This window comes from Ascochyta rabiei, chromosome 13, assembly GCF_004011695.2.
Source record: "Ascochyta rabiei chromosome 13, complete sequence".
In the NCBI taxonomy this organism is placed as follows: Eukaryota; Fungi; Ascomycota; class Dothideomycetes; order Pleosporales; family Didymellaceae; genus Ascochyta; species Ascochyta rabiei.
Genome location: NC_082417.1, coordinates 1,211,616 through 1,226,459, shown reverse-complemented (window position 1 = coordinate 1,226,459; position 14,844 = coordinate 1,211,616). Strand labels below are relative to the sequence as shown.

Genomic DNA, 14,844 nt, shown 5'->3' with positions numbered 1-14,844 from the left:
AGAATCTACCTGGATTACACTTTTGTCCCTTTGCCGTTACTCCCATGTCACCGAGCCCCGTCCCTAAACCGAAAATTGGAGAGCCCTTCGTAATCTCAGCACAAGACAAGACACTTTGCAGGCGGCCGAAGCCATAAACCAGTCATCGACCGACTAGGCCTCGTCAAATATAGGCCCCTGGAGCTCTTTCCAACACGGATTTCGTAGCTTTCATCAGCTTGACAATCCGGGCAACGCCCTGAATTCCACAGCGCAAGAAAGGTGAGCTGAAACAAATGATTGTAGTAGGAGAGAAGTGTCGAGTTTCGACCGCAGTATTGCGTGGCGTCGCCTCGTAAGAGTTGTACAAGAAGATCATTGAGAGCAACAGGTAGTAGTGCTCGTGGTCCATGGGCCGATCTACAATTTGATCGAGCTTTTAAGCCGCAGGTGTAATGCGGTGCGTTCTGTCTCGTCGTCGCCGACACGATGCGGGTGGACGGCGGAGACTTTTGAACTTTTTTGTGTAATTGTATTCCGAGCGAGGTTTTACGAGCCTAGAGCAAGAACAGAGTTTTCGGCGCGTTGGTTGATGCATTGAGCGTGCGCCTCTAGTGCCCGTGCTTGTACCTGGGTGACTGCTGTTCAGGTTAGTTCTGCTAACGTTCTGACTTGCTCTCATTCCTACTTACCAGGCCAGACGGCAGCTTTTGACAGCATGTAAGAGGTGACCATCAAAAGCTTGGAACCGAAACCGCAGCGACTCATGCTCGGCAAGACGGTGTTGATGATGTTGTGGATCGAAGCATCATAAGCCATCTTCATATCAGCATTGTGCAGAATGTCTGCGATCTTCTGCAACAGCTTGACGTCCTCGTCCTCAAGGCACATGATGGCAGGGACCGTCGAGTAGTCGATATCGTCTCTGCCCAGCACACCAAGATAACGACCGACGCGATCCTGAACAGTCGCGACCCACTCAGCGAGCACCTGCGCACAGTCAAATGTGCATAGCGCAGACGAGTTTGGTAGCTCTCTCGCAGTGAAGTCGGCATAGGTAGCGCCCAGTTTGTCCGCCATGGACAAAGAGTCGGCAGCGTAGAAAGCTGCCTTTCGAAGGTGCCTCTCGCGTTTGGAAGACTGCTGTATACCTGTGGGTCCAGCGAATGCGACCCCGTCGAGCTGTTGGGCAAAATGACCGGGCGAACCCGCTTTCGCGGAATCCGAGCGTTCAGGCGTCCCGTCAGCTTGAGCTACAATGTCCACTCCTTTGGCGAGTTCATTGGCCATGCCATCAAAGTCTCGCTGCCACAAGAGTTCTTTCGCCCGGGAGAGGTTCACGAATAGCCGGACATAGGCGAGATCCAGCAAGGGTATGCAGTCTGCGGACAATGGTCCAAAGGGACTTGGTCGCTCGATGCTGTGGTTTGGATTGGCTCTCCAGGCAGCCTGCCAAGCCTTTAAAGCAGGCTCCACCTGTGCATGCATGGCCTCCGTTTCCTGGGTCTTCCATAGTCGGCCAGTATGTCTTTGTCGCGTTTCCCAGATGTACACGTGTAACGCATTGATCAGAACGTAACAGCCGAAGGTGCTGGGTTGAATGTCGCTCTCCATCTGGTCGCAGAGGGAGTTGCCACCGAACGGCTGGCCATACGAATTCTGGACACGAGGTGCACCTTGGCGAGTGCTTGCCTCGAGCAGGTAGGTCATAGCAGCGTTGAAGGACAAGTTTCGTGTCTGGGCGATCATGGATCCTCCCAACCCCATCCATGCTTGCGAGTTCTCAGCAGACCATAGATCTTCTTCGCAAGGGAGGTCGAGTCGAATCTCAGAGTTCAGTATCCGCGGAGCGTGTGCGTACGCTGAGACAAGCAAGCTTGACATGGAAAACACGGCGTAATATGTTCTTTTCCTCTCTTCCACCTTCTTCCACTGCATCCACCGACTGTGATCGTCGAGCATGTCGGAAGGCGAGTCCGCATGGCCATTCAAATCGTCTGTCATGGGCATGTCATCTCCATTGGCGTGATTCAGTGGGCTTTGCGTCCTCTGCTCCGGAATCACGGGCTTGTCCAAACCCGCAGCTTTGGCAAGACTGACCAAAGCTGCACAGTGAGTGCTTGCGACCTCAGCGGCTTGTCGATCGCCGCAGTTGTGTCCGAAAATTAGATTGAGTAGCATGGCTTGAACCAGCCATAGGGGAGGCTTGTTGACTGACTCGTTCGATGCGCTAGGTCCGTTCACTGCAGCTGACAGGCCAGCCCTGCGACGCTCGTCCAAGTAATACAGAATCAGTTTCTTGGCAGCCTCAAAAAGATCCTTGGCAACGACTGGCTCGAACTCATACAGAGCGCCTATCGCAGCCATGGCGAGGATCAGGCAACCGCCGCCACCGACCATGCCGTCATGGTGATAATCGCTAGGCGTGCGAACCTGATACGTGTATGTTGGCGTATCAAACGATAGCGTTGGGATATGTAAGAATGGCATGTGGGGATGGAAGTATAGTATGTAAGCATTCACGTAACGTTGGATGTCCGTGGTGCTTGGGAGCGTCGCAATCTGGCCGTGCGCCGATAGAGGAGAGCTAATGTGCGGTTGGGAAAAGCGCCGCTGCCCGTTGCCCATTTCGAGGGCTTGCTGCAGGTTGATAATCATGGCTTGGCGCGTAGCATCTGTGATTGTCTCAGTAGAGACCGAAGTTACCGAGCTGTGTCGTGCGCTACCATTGATGGACGCCGATGAAATGCTGCCGGCATCAGATTGAAACGTCATGGGCGCCTGGAAATACTGGTTTGGCATACCGGGGATACCTGCTGAAGGGCTCATTGCCGATAGGGGAGGGGGCGAGGTGATGTAGAAGTCATTCTGCGTTGAAGGATCCACGAGCTCTGGTGTTGTCATGGTGTTAATCATCAGCTCAGGAAATACAGGAGCCATGGCATCTGTGTAGGCCAGATGGTTGATGTGGGAGTGGCTAGGCATGGGGTTATGCCACATGGCCGCGGAGGTTGGTTGACCTGATCCGTCCAACATGACCTCGTTGAATGCGCCTTGGCTTGCAGTGCTGATGGCTGACGGAGAAGATTCCTCGATAGCGTTCTCGCTTGAGAACATCATCGAATTATCCATGCCTGCATTCCATGCGAAATCGTCTTCCTCAATTGGGTTGTTGCCAGCGAACGGGTTGGCGAATTGTCGAAAGGGCGACTGCGGGTGAGCAAGGTTACCGTTGAAGTGATGCAGCTGGTTGGGGTTGATGGTGGACCCAGAAGAGGCGCCAAAGAACTTCTCCAGCTCGAGATCGTCAGGCCCTGGCATACCTTGTGCTGGCGCTGTACGAAGTCCACCTCCGCCCATGCCGCCAAAGCCAGTATGTGTGTCTAGCCGTGGCAGTCCATGCTGTTGCCCGTGGGAGCCTACCGCCGTTGACATGCCTCGGTAATCGAACAGGCCAGGCCCAGCCATACCAGACAGACTAGCATGGTGTGAGTGGCCTGGGTGACCGCCACTGCCTCTGGATATCGACCCGTTGTGTGTTGCCATGAAGTTTGCAATCTGATCGGTGGGGATGTGACTAATGGTATTGGCGCGCGGCCTCATGCTCCCCGTGCCAGGGATGAAGCTGCTTGCGTTGCTGGATATGGAGTTCTTACGAACACGGTTTGTGGAGTTGGGAGGTAGCCCGGTTGTGCTTTCTCGCCGGGCATTGCGAGGTCTCGCAGTGGTCGCGCCCTGCTGATGCAGCTTCTGCTGATGGCGCAACAGGAGATCGCGCCGCGCAAAGCATCGTGTGCATTGGGGACATTCGAAGGGCTTCTCCTTGGTGTGCGACCGCTCATGGCGCTTCAGGTGCTCCAGTCGTGCGAACGAGCGTGTGCAGGTGGTACAGATGTGCGGCCGTGGCTTGTCTGTTTTCGGTGGAGGAAATGTGGTGGGGGGAGGGTGTGCCACCTCAGGTTTCGCCGTCTGCACGGAGGCTGTGATGGAGAAGCATGACTGTTAGCTATCGAACGGTGCGTTGATTGTGCCATGTTGCCTACTGTTACTGCTGCTGCCGTTGCTGCTCCCTGATTCGTCGCTGGGAAGATTCACGGCCGCAGTGGGGCTGTTCTCTGCTGCGTGGTTCGACATGCTCGGCTGGTGGTGGTGGAGCTTCCTGGGCGTGTTCCAACACCCACAGCTACCTATCTGACAAGGTGAGGACTGTTTCCGTGAGCTCTCCACTTGCAAAGTAGTTGGCTGGGCAAGGCTGCAATGAAGCGATATTGCGGCCGGATCGAGTTGGTGCTACGAGCTAATTCGCCGAGTGCTGGTAGACAAAGAGTAACGAAGATGCGTTGCGGACTGATCTAGGAACGTCAGCCGGGCACCAGGGCTTCCCGTTGGGAGGCCGGTACCTTTTGCTAGGCCCTCTAAGCAGATGCTAGGCGATCCAGTGACGCGCAGATGTGCGTCCCTGGGATAAGCGGGCAGAGGTACCAGTGTTGGGCGCGGAGCAGAGGGTGGTAGCGGTCCCTGCAGAGGTATCGGTACCGTGCAATGTCGCTGGTTGGAAGTTGATTGGGCGCCGAATCTTGGGTTTGGTGGTTGAAGGCTGGTAAGGATACGATGATGGAATGGAGGATGGTTGACAGTCGCAGCTCACACTGTAGGACAGCCAGCGGGCGATTGATGTGAGGATGCACGGGAACGGTGGGTGGCCTTTGGGCTAGTCGGGCCGCTCCTACACTGGTACACGTACGAGGGCGTGTTTGCGGAAGAGCGCGGTAGCTAAGATGCGCGGACGGTGTATGGTTGATGGTTAAGCAAGCCAGAGCAGGCGGGCAAGAAGGAATCAGCGCAGAGGCAGAGGCAGAGGCAGAGAGAGAGGCAGAGGCAGAGGCACAGGCACAGGCAGAGGCACAGGCAGAGGCAGACGACCACCAGCAGACGGCGCAGGACGATGGCGAGACTGCTCACTTGTGCCGTTGGAGGGCCGGGGACCAGAGATGGACGGTACAAAGCTGTGTCGAGCTCAGTGCGCTGCCATTGGCTGGGCAACTCCAGGAAATTGATGGATGGAGGGGCAGCCGAGAAGCTGGGGTAGGTTGACCAGGATGCGGCGCCAGCCGTGTTCGTGCGGGACAACAGGACGAACGACCGCTGCAACGGGGGGTCCAGGAAAGCAGCCGTACTGAGCAGCGACGAGCGCACAGGGTGTGACAACGGAGGCCAAGGCAGCAGAGGCAGCAAAGGCAGGCAACGTCGGCAACGTCCAGCAGACGGCGCAAGTGCCCAGGTAAGCAGACAGTGCAGGGCCGACGCAACGAACCAAAGGCTGCGCGCGCGGTTGCATGACACACCAGCGCTCCCAGCCAGACCCCAGGGCTCGTCGGCAGCAGACGCCTCGCTGCAACACCAGGGCCGTCGAGAACGGCATGGCGTCCTCTTCGGGCGCCGCGTAGCTGGCCAGGGGTCTGGCTCCACCGCCCGACAAGGCCCCGACGCTGCACGCTTCTTCTAGGCGCGGCAACGAGGAACAGCACTCGCTGATCCTGACGCTGGACGACCCGCTTGGGAGGCCGGAAGCCGGCAGGCAGCGCGGCGCCTCAGACGGCGTGCCATGGCAGCCATGCGTGCGCGCTCGCTGCTTGGCCGCAGCCGCGCTGCCCGTTGGGGCAAGGCCCAGGGAAAACACAGCACGAACACAGAGCCTCGGCTCTGCGCCAGTCCGGAAACGGCAGCGCGAACGCCGTGTCGACCTGCTGTCGCCGTGCATGCCTTGTCACGAGAGTCCGCCGTGGACATGCAAAGGGCCGTTGGAGGTGCCTGTCATGGAGGTGCCTATTATGGAGGTGCCTGTTATGAGGTGCCTGTTATGGAGGTGCCTGTTATGGAGGTGCCTGTTATGGAGGTGCCTGTTATGAGGTGCCTGTTATGGAGGTGCCTGTCATGGAAGTGCCCCTGATGGCTCTCATGGCTCTCCTGGCTCTCATGGCTCTCATGGCTCTCATGACTCTCATGACTCTCAAACTCTCATAACTCTCTAACTCTCATAACTCTCTAACTCTCATAACTCTCTAACTCTCATAACTCTCTAACTCTCATAACTCTCTAACTCTCATAACTCTCTAACTCTCATAACTCTCTAACTCTCATAACTCTCTAAATCTCATAACTCTCTAACTCTCTAACTCTCTAACTCTCTAACTCTCTAACTCTCTAACTCTCTAACTCTCTAACTATCTAACTCTCTAACTCTCTAACTCTCATGGCTCTTGCTGGCCAAGTGCTCGGAACCCCAATCTCGCGCGGCGGAAAGATGGGCACATGCCAAATGAACCGGCAGCGGACGCCAATGCCACTGGCTTAAAGATTAGATTCATAGAAAGAATCCCAACACGGCCACGCTTGACCGTGGTTTCGACCTGGACCAGCATGGACGGCCGCTGTGCTGTGCGGCGCGGTACACCTCGCGGCCAAGCTGGACAAGACAGTGAGCGACATGGCGCGCAGTACAGACCCGTTCTGCTGCTGCACGGCAGCGCTCTTCACCGATGTCAGCTCCGCGCAGGCGCCCGTGTGCGAAAAGTCTGGGGAAGCTGGAGTTGCGAACACGGAGCATGGAGGCTGCACCTCGAGTCGCCCAACCACAGCCGGGCGCATGATCTCCCCACAGTCCCAGAGCGGCTTAGCCCCGGCGCTGATTCGTGCCGCCCACAGCCACCTTGCACTTGTCCGAAACGGCTCGCCAGGTCCTTTGGCGACCCAGGCCATGACCCTGGCGCCCGCCGACGCAGCCTGCCACACCACACGCTTCGCCAACGCTGATCAGGGCCGTCTTGTCGACTTCCGCTTGGGTCAAGTAGATCGAACCCGCTCTCTCGCTGCATCATCCAGACTTGGGCGGTAAGCACCTTGTCGAACACGCGCCTGCAAGAGGGCCGCTTGTTGCTGCTTGCGTCACGCTGGATCGCGCAGTCTGGGTAGTAAGAGCGATTTTGCAACGAGCCTGTAAGACTCGGCAACAAACATCTTGTCTAGTACACGTCTCGTACCGATGCAGAGACCCGCCAATGATACATGACTGCGGGTACATATTTCGCTGCACATGACCCTCTAGAGCGGACCCTGCCAACGTCCTGCGAGCAGACTGCGCCGGCCACCCATCCACCGTTCCCTGCCGTTCTCCTGACTTGAGAGTAGTAGCGTCATCGCACCGCTAATCATGGTTTCGAGCGCATCTCCCAGGCCTGCAAAGTACCTCGCCTCCATTCAAGCTCCTGCTTCTCGGACAGCCCACCTGGCAATGCCACAGTGCAGCCTTGGCCGTGGATCAACCTGCACCGCCAATGTTGGCCAGATCAAACGCTGGCGCACACGGTGATGACGTCTGCCCTTGCCAGCAAAGTGCGATCTGGTGTGCTTGTGCATGCGTGCTGTCAAGCTCGTGAGAGATCAGCGCCGCGTATTGTGCATTCCTCACACTCCACCAAGTGAAGTCGCCAATTACGTCAATGGAGGCAAATCATCCACATCCACATCCATCAAGCACATGGCTTCTTGCTCAGCCCTGCAGAGTATTTCCCCAATCGGTGGTCGTTGCTGAACAAGCCAAGGCGCTCATGAACAGCTTCTTCACACTCTCCGAAGCTTACGGCCGACGTTTGTTGATCTGCGTCCAATTGCTTCAATCAGCTAACCATGGCCCCACACCACGCACATGGAACTTGACAGATCGCTCGCCGAATCTGTGAACAGTGCTAATCGAAACAATCTTCCGCAACAGGTGAGCCTTTTGAACCCTCAAACAATATGTGATGTGCAATCAATGCTCGCTACCCCAGTATTTGAACCCTCAGACAATACATGATGTGCAATCAATGCTCGCTACCCCAGTATGTGAGCACTCCTCTCTCAATGCAATGTAACATACCTATACCTCACAGGTGATGTAAATAAATAGCATGTTGGTAGGCGCCAATCAATGCACGTCGCACATCAGACTGCCACTCGTACGGTACCTCCTACAGCCAGCATGCTCACACATGGTATCCGCGGCATACCGATGCTACAAAAGCATGACGTTTACCACCGTACCATGTTCGGGACGAACGTGAACGAGACAGAACGCAAACATGTTCCGACCGAGACGGAGGCAATGCATAGACTCGATGACGAGCGTCTGCCTCTTCCCGTCCGTACCATCGATCCACAAACACTTGCAACAACGGAACCAATCACTTGCTCTCACGCTAACTCGAGTAGGAAGTCCCGGTGCACCTCACCCCACCAAACGCCGTTTTCTCCAGACGCTTGCCGCCTCGTATCTCAATGCCTGCGTAGGCTACACTCCAGCCGTTCATCCTGTCAGCTCACCATGCATTGAGCGTGAGGTATTTCAGTTTCGATCCGTGTAGCATAAAGCAAATTGCGGAGAGTAACAAGCGTGCAGATCCGATCTAGAAGCATACAGCCTACGAATCCTGCACAGCGGCCTGCACGAGCGGCGACAACCCGCAGCTCTCCCGTTGCACCAGGCCTCCGGCCTACCGTGGTCCAGTCACACGAAAGTACAAACACTTCGTAGTTGGATCGTCGCCATGTCGCAATTTTCCGCATCTCCAGACTGCGATATGCCAGTCGACTGCTGGATTCCACTTGTCGATGTTGGTACCACACGTGTTTTGGTATCTCACTTGCGTCAACTACAGTTTCACACACAACATCTTGCTCTGCGCCTCCTCTGTTAGCCTCTTCGCGGCTTCTTGGCTACAGGTACAGTTGGCGCGCCAACATGTGCTTTGGTCCGGGTACGTAGTAAGTACCTCGCCACATCCTTCAACGACATGCTGACTTTCGATTGGCCACCTGATCCTGGAGACCTTCCTGCTCACATTTGACCAGCCCCAGACATTGCTTCCACGGACGGGCTTCTCACTTTTCCGTCGCCATACTCCGACAGAACCCCGGACACTATTCCGCATTGCCTAGCACCGACTGTCTTGCTGGCGGCAACTTTCGCTGTAACCGTGACCTTGCAGCTTCCCAAGTGTACCGGCTGATCATCCACCCATCTCGGGCTTTCGCTCTTCCGCTACCCGACAACAGCTATCGGCAATTGCATTCAAGTACCTTCGCAAAAGCCTCGCATCTCGTTCCCGACTCAGCGCTTTTCTGCTTGCCCCGCCGAACAGGTCACAACTACGACTTGTAGCTGGCTGGACTGATGCGAAGAGCCTTGCATGTCCTCTTCATCACATGGCACTTTGCTTCTGCGGAATTGCATCAGCGCAGGCTTCGGAAGACCTCCAATGTTGCGGCTTGACAAACTTGTCATTGTGCGCTTACTGGTGGGACCCTTAAACCCTTGAATTATCTCCGGACCTCTGCATCGCCGCAAGCGACATCTCTCATGGACACTGTTCATGTGACGTCGCCTGCGCATGTCACGATAGAATGGTCGATTGCTAACCGGCGCACCATGGCAAGTGTCCTGCGATCTCCAAGCAGACTGTTCCCTATGCGCACAACCCCTGGACTTTCTGCGCCCTGAGTGCCCACTACGGCTCCACTTGGCTTGGACCGAACCGGAATAAGACGAGCTCAACAAGGACAGCCGAACCTTACCTTAGCCAGTGGAGCATTTGCCCAACAGAATTCCGATCTTAGTCACGGTGTCTCGAGCAGAATCTAACCTTCTCTGTCATTTGGAGGACTTCGCCTCCTGCTGCGGCTTTATTGGAGCAAGCTGCATATGTGCCTTCGCCAATATCTCACCACGCCGTTCATAGCTATCGCCACAGCACTCGCAGCTCACCGACCAGCATGGAAGATCCTCGATTGTTGGCAATGTGGAGGTCGGTAACCGATGCGGTCCCCCGGAAAGCGGCTTTTCACTTCAGCAATGCGGCGAACACGTATACTGCATGTCTCACAACTCGTCACTCTGGATCATGCTGCAGGGCAGCTGTGTGGCGTGATCTAATACATGTAGGGCCTTACTTTTCACCTCGGATGTCGATTCATCGGTGTTGCTGGCACGGTAGGTAAGCAGTACCGCGTCAGCCTCCAGGCCTACCAGTTACAGATGTTCCAATCTTGGCCACGCGGCCTGATGGCAACAGTGTTTGCAGTAGCATCTCACTCAGGCTCGATCCAAGTCCAGGGTTTCGTAGTTCCACCACAGCGCCAGAAACGTGCGCAGAACGACCCTTGCATTACAGTGGTGTGATGGGGTGCAATCTCAACTCTGGATTTTGAGAAATCTCAACCTGCCTAAACAATAGAAGCCCATGTACTTAGATAAACCCTGCCTATCAATTACAGGTTTAGCTATTATCTTAATATTATTAGCCTAATATAACTGTCTTATAGTCTATCTGTTAGCAAGCATAATGTCTAATTAGATAGTTAGTATTTTACATGCTAATCCAACAATAGCCACAACACGTCTATGTTCTACTACAGCGCTAGAAACGTGCGCAGAACAACCCTTATATTACAGTAGAGTTATATAATATAATTTTAACTCTAGACTTTAAGAAATCTTAACCTGCCTAAATAATAGAAGCCTATGTACTTAGATAAACCCTGCTTACTAATTACAGGTTTAGCTATTATCTTTATATTATTAGCCTGATATAACTGTCTTATAGTCTATCTGCTAGCAAGTATAATGTCTAACTAAACAGTATTTTACATGCCAATCCAACAATAGCCACAACACGTCCAAGTCCCATCACAGACCACTGAATACAGCGTTTAATTTCCAAGCAGCCTGTTCTCTAGGAACGCGATTGCATGCAACGTCGAGACCAGTGTATAACCACGCAACATCTCAGCTACGCACTGCTATGATAAGCTCGCCGAAATTCCGAACCCCAACCTCTTCAATCCCCTCTCACAGCGACTCTGTCTGGGATGTGTGCGCCTCTGAGCCAGCATCAGAGAATGGCTCCCGTCTCCACTCGCATCACCTAGCCGTTCACTCCACCGCGATACTCGCCCGTGCTTTCTGTTTCCCGCTTCGCTATTGCTGCGCTTGGCTTCTTCTCCGCAACGCCCGGTTCACGTCCTGCTCGCTCGTACATACAACGTGCAGCTCGCTGCTCATCTTGAGATCCTCGTCTCCAAATGTGCCTTTCTCCATCCACTTCTTCATGTCTTGGGATGAGATGGTGGTTGAGATGTCGCGGCTGGGGGTTGTGGGTATTGTTGTCAGAGAGCCGGATGAGGAGACGTGGGCGGGTGGAAGGGAGGGGGGTGGTGGGGTGGGGTCGCTGGTGGCGTCCTGGAGTGCTTTACGCGAGTGAGGAGGACGGGGTTGGTTGGTGTTGGGAACTGTGCTCGTCGTGATGGGTGCATTCTCTGTGGGTGAGGTGGGGATAGTGGTCACTTCGGCAACGAGGAGGGTCGGCTTGTGAGAGTCTGGGGCCATGGTAAGGGGTTCACGTTTAGGGGGGTGGAGTGGAGATAGGTCGGTGTAGAGATTCCGGACTTGAGGTGGAGGGGGAGATAGGGGAGAGGTATCGGGAGCGAGAAGGCTGGAGGTTGTGGGCTGTACTGCGAGGCAGTGAAACAAGCATAGTCGAATCTGATCCTATATGCTTGGAATTTTGGTTGCCAGAGGGGGGCTTTCACTGCATTTACAGATGCGTTAACGACATGATGAACACAGTGATCTCGGTGTACTTACTCCGCACAGCTGAGTATCGACATCACAGTCTGCTATTGATCGTTGAGAAGTGAGCAGTGACTGTATGGTACGTTCACAAATACCGTGATCGTTGCAAACAATCTTAGTGTAGGGTAGGTAACAGTCACGGCGGCCTCTGCAGATGTACTTAAGGAGAGGGAGTCTGGGCACCTCTTGCATACCACGACGAGGCTCAACTTCCTTTTGCTTCAGGCGATATGGAAACGAGCAACAACCACGTAATACCACGAGCCGTAAACAAAACAGTCTTCACCACGACTGCTCACGCCAACGCACAGCTTGGAAGCACCACCCCCCTGCACTCAAGCAGAGACAAACCGCCCCCGATCGAACCTAGATCTACCTCCACACCATCCGCGCAACCCGCAAACGCGCACGCAAACGCTTGCGTGCCTCGCTATAAACCCAGTTCGTGTCTATTCCACCACTGCACACATGCACGCCGCCATCGCCTCGCACCCCACGCCTCCAACGCGCACGCACGATACACCACCGCTTTTCCCAACTCCCTCATTCAACCTTGCCGCTCCCCCTTTTTCAGCCCGGAGGACTTCGACCCTCTCCACCATGCATACACGCGCCTTCGTCGTCCTCATCTCAGCCACTGTTTTGGCTGCAGCGCTCCTCTTGCGCACGGCGCTCCCGGGACAGCTTGTTTCGACTGTGTATGGCATGGGTAGCGCGGTGCTGTTTTATGTCTGGGTGGGGCTGTGTTGTGCGCTTTCCTGGAGCGCGGTGATGACGGGGCAGTGTTGGGTGCTGGATCTTTTCGGGGGACGCTGGGGGCAGGTTCGCGAGAATGAGTCTTTGGAGTGTCGGCCGTGGGATCGAGACGTTTTTTTGTTCTTTTTGGGAGGGAGCAGAGTAGGGGGTTGGAGGGTACGGGGTGGGGTTTGGCTGTTGGGAGTGGAGGGTTGTCGTTTGCCGGGAGGGGAATTAGGGTTGGAACACAAGCAAACTGGCATGGTTTGGACTTTGTTTGTCTCATAGCGTTTCCTAACCGCGATAGCAGCGTTCGAGAGACGGATTTGAAGTGGACTGTGTGCCGATTCGGAGAATTTGCGCCACCGTGGAACCAAAGCACAGCACAAGATTGAGCCCGATATATATCAACATCTACTTAAATCGGTTAACTGTCAACCAGGCTCGAGCAGTAGCTACATTCTGTTAAAAATCTACGTTTCGATCCATTTCGCGCCACATGAAGTTTTGTTTTAGTCATAGGGGTTGAAGGGAATCTGGTGTTCCGAAGAGTGAATTGGTACTGAGTGAAACAATACTCTCCAAACGAATCCATAATCGAAATATCACGCTCAAGTACAACCGTTGGCCAACGACGCATAAGCACGCCAGACCAGTCCAGCAGGTGTGGTGGGATTTACCAAGCAATTGTTTCGAACCGTACTGAAGACGTGGCGGCATCATCTTTCCAAAAGCAAGCCAGGTGGCCATGGTACCAGATATCTGATGTCAAAAGAAGTTGTGTCCTGCTCAGATCAGATCTCGATTTCAAGTTGTCGTTCGGGGATCGCATTTACAGAGTCTGAGACGGAATTGGATTCTTTGTCCTAATTGGAGATGGAAAGCAGCTTGCCCAAGGCAACAAAAGCCATGTTAAGTCTTGTCGAGCCCAACAATTTTGATACCGTGGTACGAGACTGCCACAGGTTTTGCAACGGCACGCAATAGCATACATAACGTGGTATTGTGTTAAACGGTATGGACTCCGTGGTTCAAAAGTACATTCGGAATTGTGACTGCCGGATGGAAAATCCATCGTAAGCAGTTTGTCGCGCTAGAACTATAGTCACTAGGTAGGGCTTTTGGAAGGACCGGGCTCGATGCACCCTCACATGCAGGCTCTTCTAGTCGGAGTCGGAGTCGTTACGCCTTTGCCTTTGCCTTTCCATCTCCGAACGCTAGGCAACTGTATCCAGTGAACTAGACTTCGGTACCGACTGTAGCCCATGTGCAAACTGCGACTTTCACCGTTCACTGATTCTCAAGATCTGACGGCGGGCTATCGGGGCTGCGATAGGGACTTTCGAGGTGATCAAAGTGTTGTGATATTATAAATGCTGCTCTTACTCGTCCCGTAACTCGGCGACGGCAAAATACCCCTTGTTCTCCACCACTCCTCGATCCTTGACGACTGCCGTGTACTTGACGACCCACTGCGGTGATACATCGCCCTTGAGGCCATCTTTGTTGGACTCGCTGGCCAGTACCCCTGAACCATTGTGTCCAGAGCCTAGTATCTGCCGCAGCGTTCCTCGCGGCAGGATGTTGGTACAGTCGTTGTGTGTCAGAAGCTCAATCTGCTGCTGTTTGGCGTACAGGATGAGGGGCTTGGGTACGACGCAGCAATCGCGGACGTTGATCTGGTTGACGCTGGGCTTGATGGTCGTGTGTTCAAGGAACTTGGCCAGTCGCGCAACGCCAAACTCGGCGATACCCAGTTTCGACACCAGTCCCTCGCTGTGCAGCTTCTCCAAGGTCCGCCATGTTGCAGCCATGATGTCGATGTCCTCGGGTGGTACTTCAGTATCGTCGCAGCCTTCCGAAGTCGACTGTGGGGCTGATGGCGGATCCTCGAGATCCGAGTCCTCGTCGTCGGCGTCGAAAGACATGCCTGGGAAGCTGACGATAAGAAGATCTATCGATTTGGTGCCCAACTCTTTCAAGACCAACTCGATCGCCTCTCTTGTCTGCGCGCATCGGCGGTCGGCGGGTATGTTGGGTAGGTAGAAGAGCTTGACGGTGATGTCGTAAGAGTCGCGAGGCTCGGTGAGGGGAGATGGTGTGTGGGTGGGTATGTAGAGGCTGCCGTCTGCTTGTGTGGTCCATGACCTGTAGCTCGGTGCAGGTGGTGTGGACGAGGATTGTTGGGTTGTGAAGTTTGCGCGCAGGGACGAAGTGAGCTCTGTGTTTGACTTTTCGAAGAAGGGTCGACGCATGACCGAGGGCCCTCCAGACATGATATTGCTGTGGAAGTCAGACCTGGGCTGCTGAATCGAAGGGTTGGCGGACATACGAGGTGGATAGTACGAGCTTCATGGTGACGATTGTGGCTCGGTATAGCAGGCGAGGTGCTCTGAGAAGTTCTCGGTGTCTGCTCCAAAGGCAGCGTGGTGTGCAGTGTACACTGTACACTGTGGTGTGTG

At 54.6% G+C, this 14,844-nt stretch overlaps 2 protein-coding genes across 4 annotated transcripts, besides 6 other annotated features; both read right to left on the bottom strand.

The window, feature by feature from the left end:
* Nucleotides 1-294: part of a mobile genetic element that runs on past the window's edge.
* A 234-nt stretch (nt 295-528) lies between these two features.
* On the bottom strand, nt 529-4,113 carry EKO05_0007907 (uncharacterized protein; the record flags this gene model as incomplete). Of its 3 annotated transcripts, none has more annotated exons than XM_059637152.1 (4): nt 529-617; nt 672-2,654; nt 2,706-3,959; nt 4,023-4,113. In XM_059637152.1, the coding sequence occupies 4 exons, from the start codon at nt 4,111-4,113 to the stop codon at nt 529-531; spliced, it is 3,417 nt and encodes a 1,138-aa protein (XP_059493135.1). The 3 variants fall into 3 exon arrangements, with proteins under 3 accessions (XP_059493135.1, XP_059493136.1, XP_038796951.1); XM_059637153.1 differs by having other exon boundaries at nt 529-2,654; nt 2,706-2,728; nt 2,784-3,959; XM_038941009.1 differs by having other exon boundaries at nt 529-620; nt 672-3,959.
* Nucleotides 4,019-4,047: a tandem repeat.
* A 708-nt stretch (nt 4,114-4,821) lies between the features above and the next one.
* Nucleotides 4,822-4,898: a tandem repeat.
* A 1,087-nt stretch (nt 4,899-5,985) lies between these two features.
* Nucleotides 5,986-6,232: a tandem repeat.
* A 4,971-nt stretch (nt 6,233-11,203) lies between these two features.
* Nucleotides 11,204-11,239: a tandem repeat.
* Nucleotides 11,240-13,764: 2,525 nt separating this feature from the next.
* Nucleotides 13,765-14,737, bottom strand: EKO05_0007906 (uncharacterized protein; the record flags this gene model as incomplete). The annotated part of the gene is made up of 2 exons (XM_038940944.1): nt 13,765-14,665; nt 14,715-14,737. The coding sequence occupies 2 exons, from the start codon at nt 14,735-14,737 to the stop codon at nt 13,765-13,767; spliced, it is 924 nt and encodes a 307-aa protein (XP_038796955.1).
* A 66-nt stretch (nt 14,738-14,803) lies between these two features.
* Nucleotides 14,804-14,844: part of a tandem repeat that runs on past the window's edge.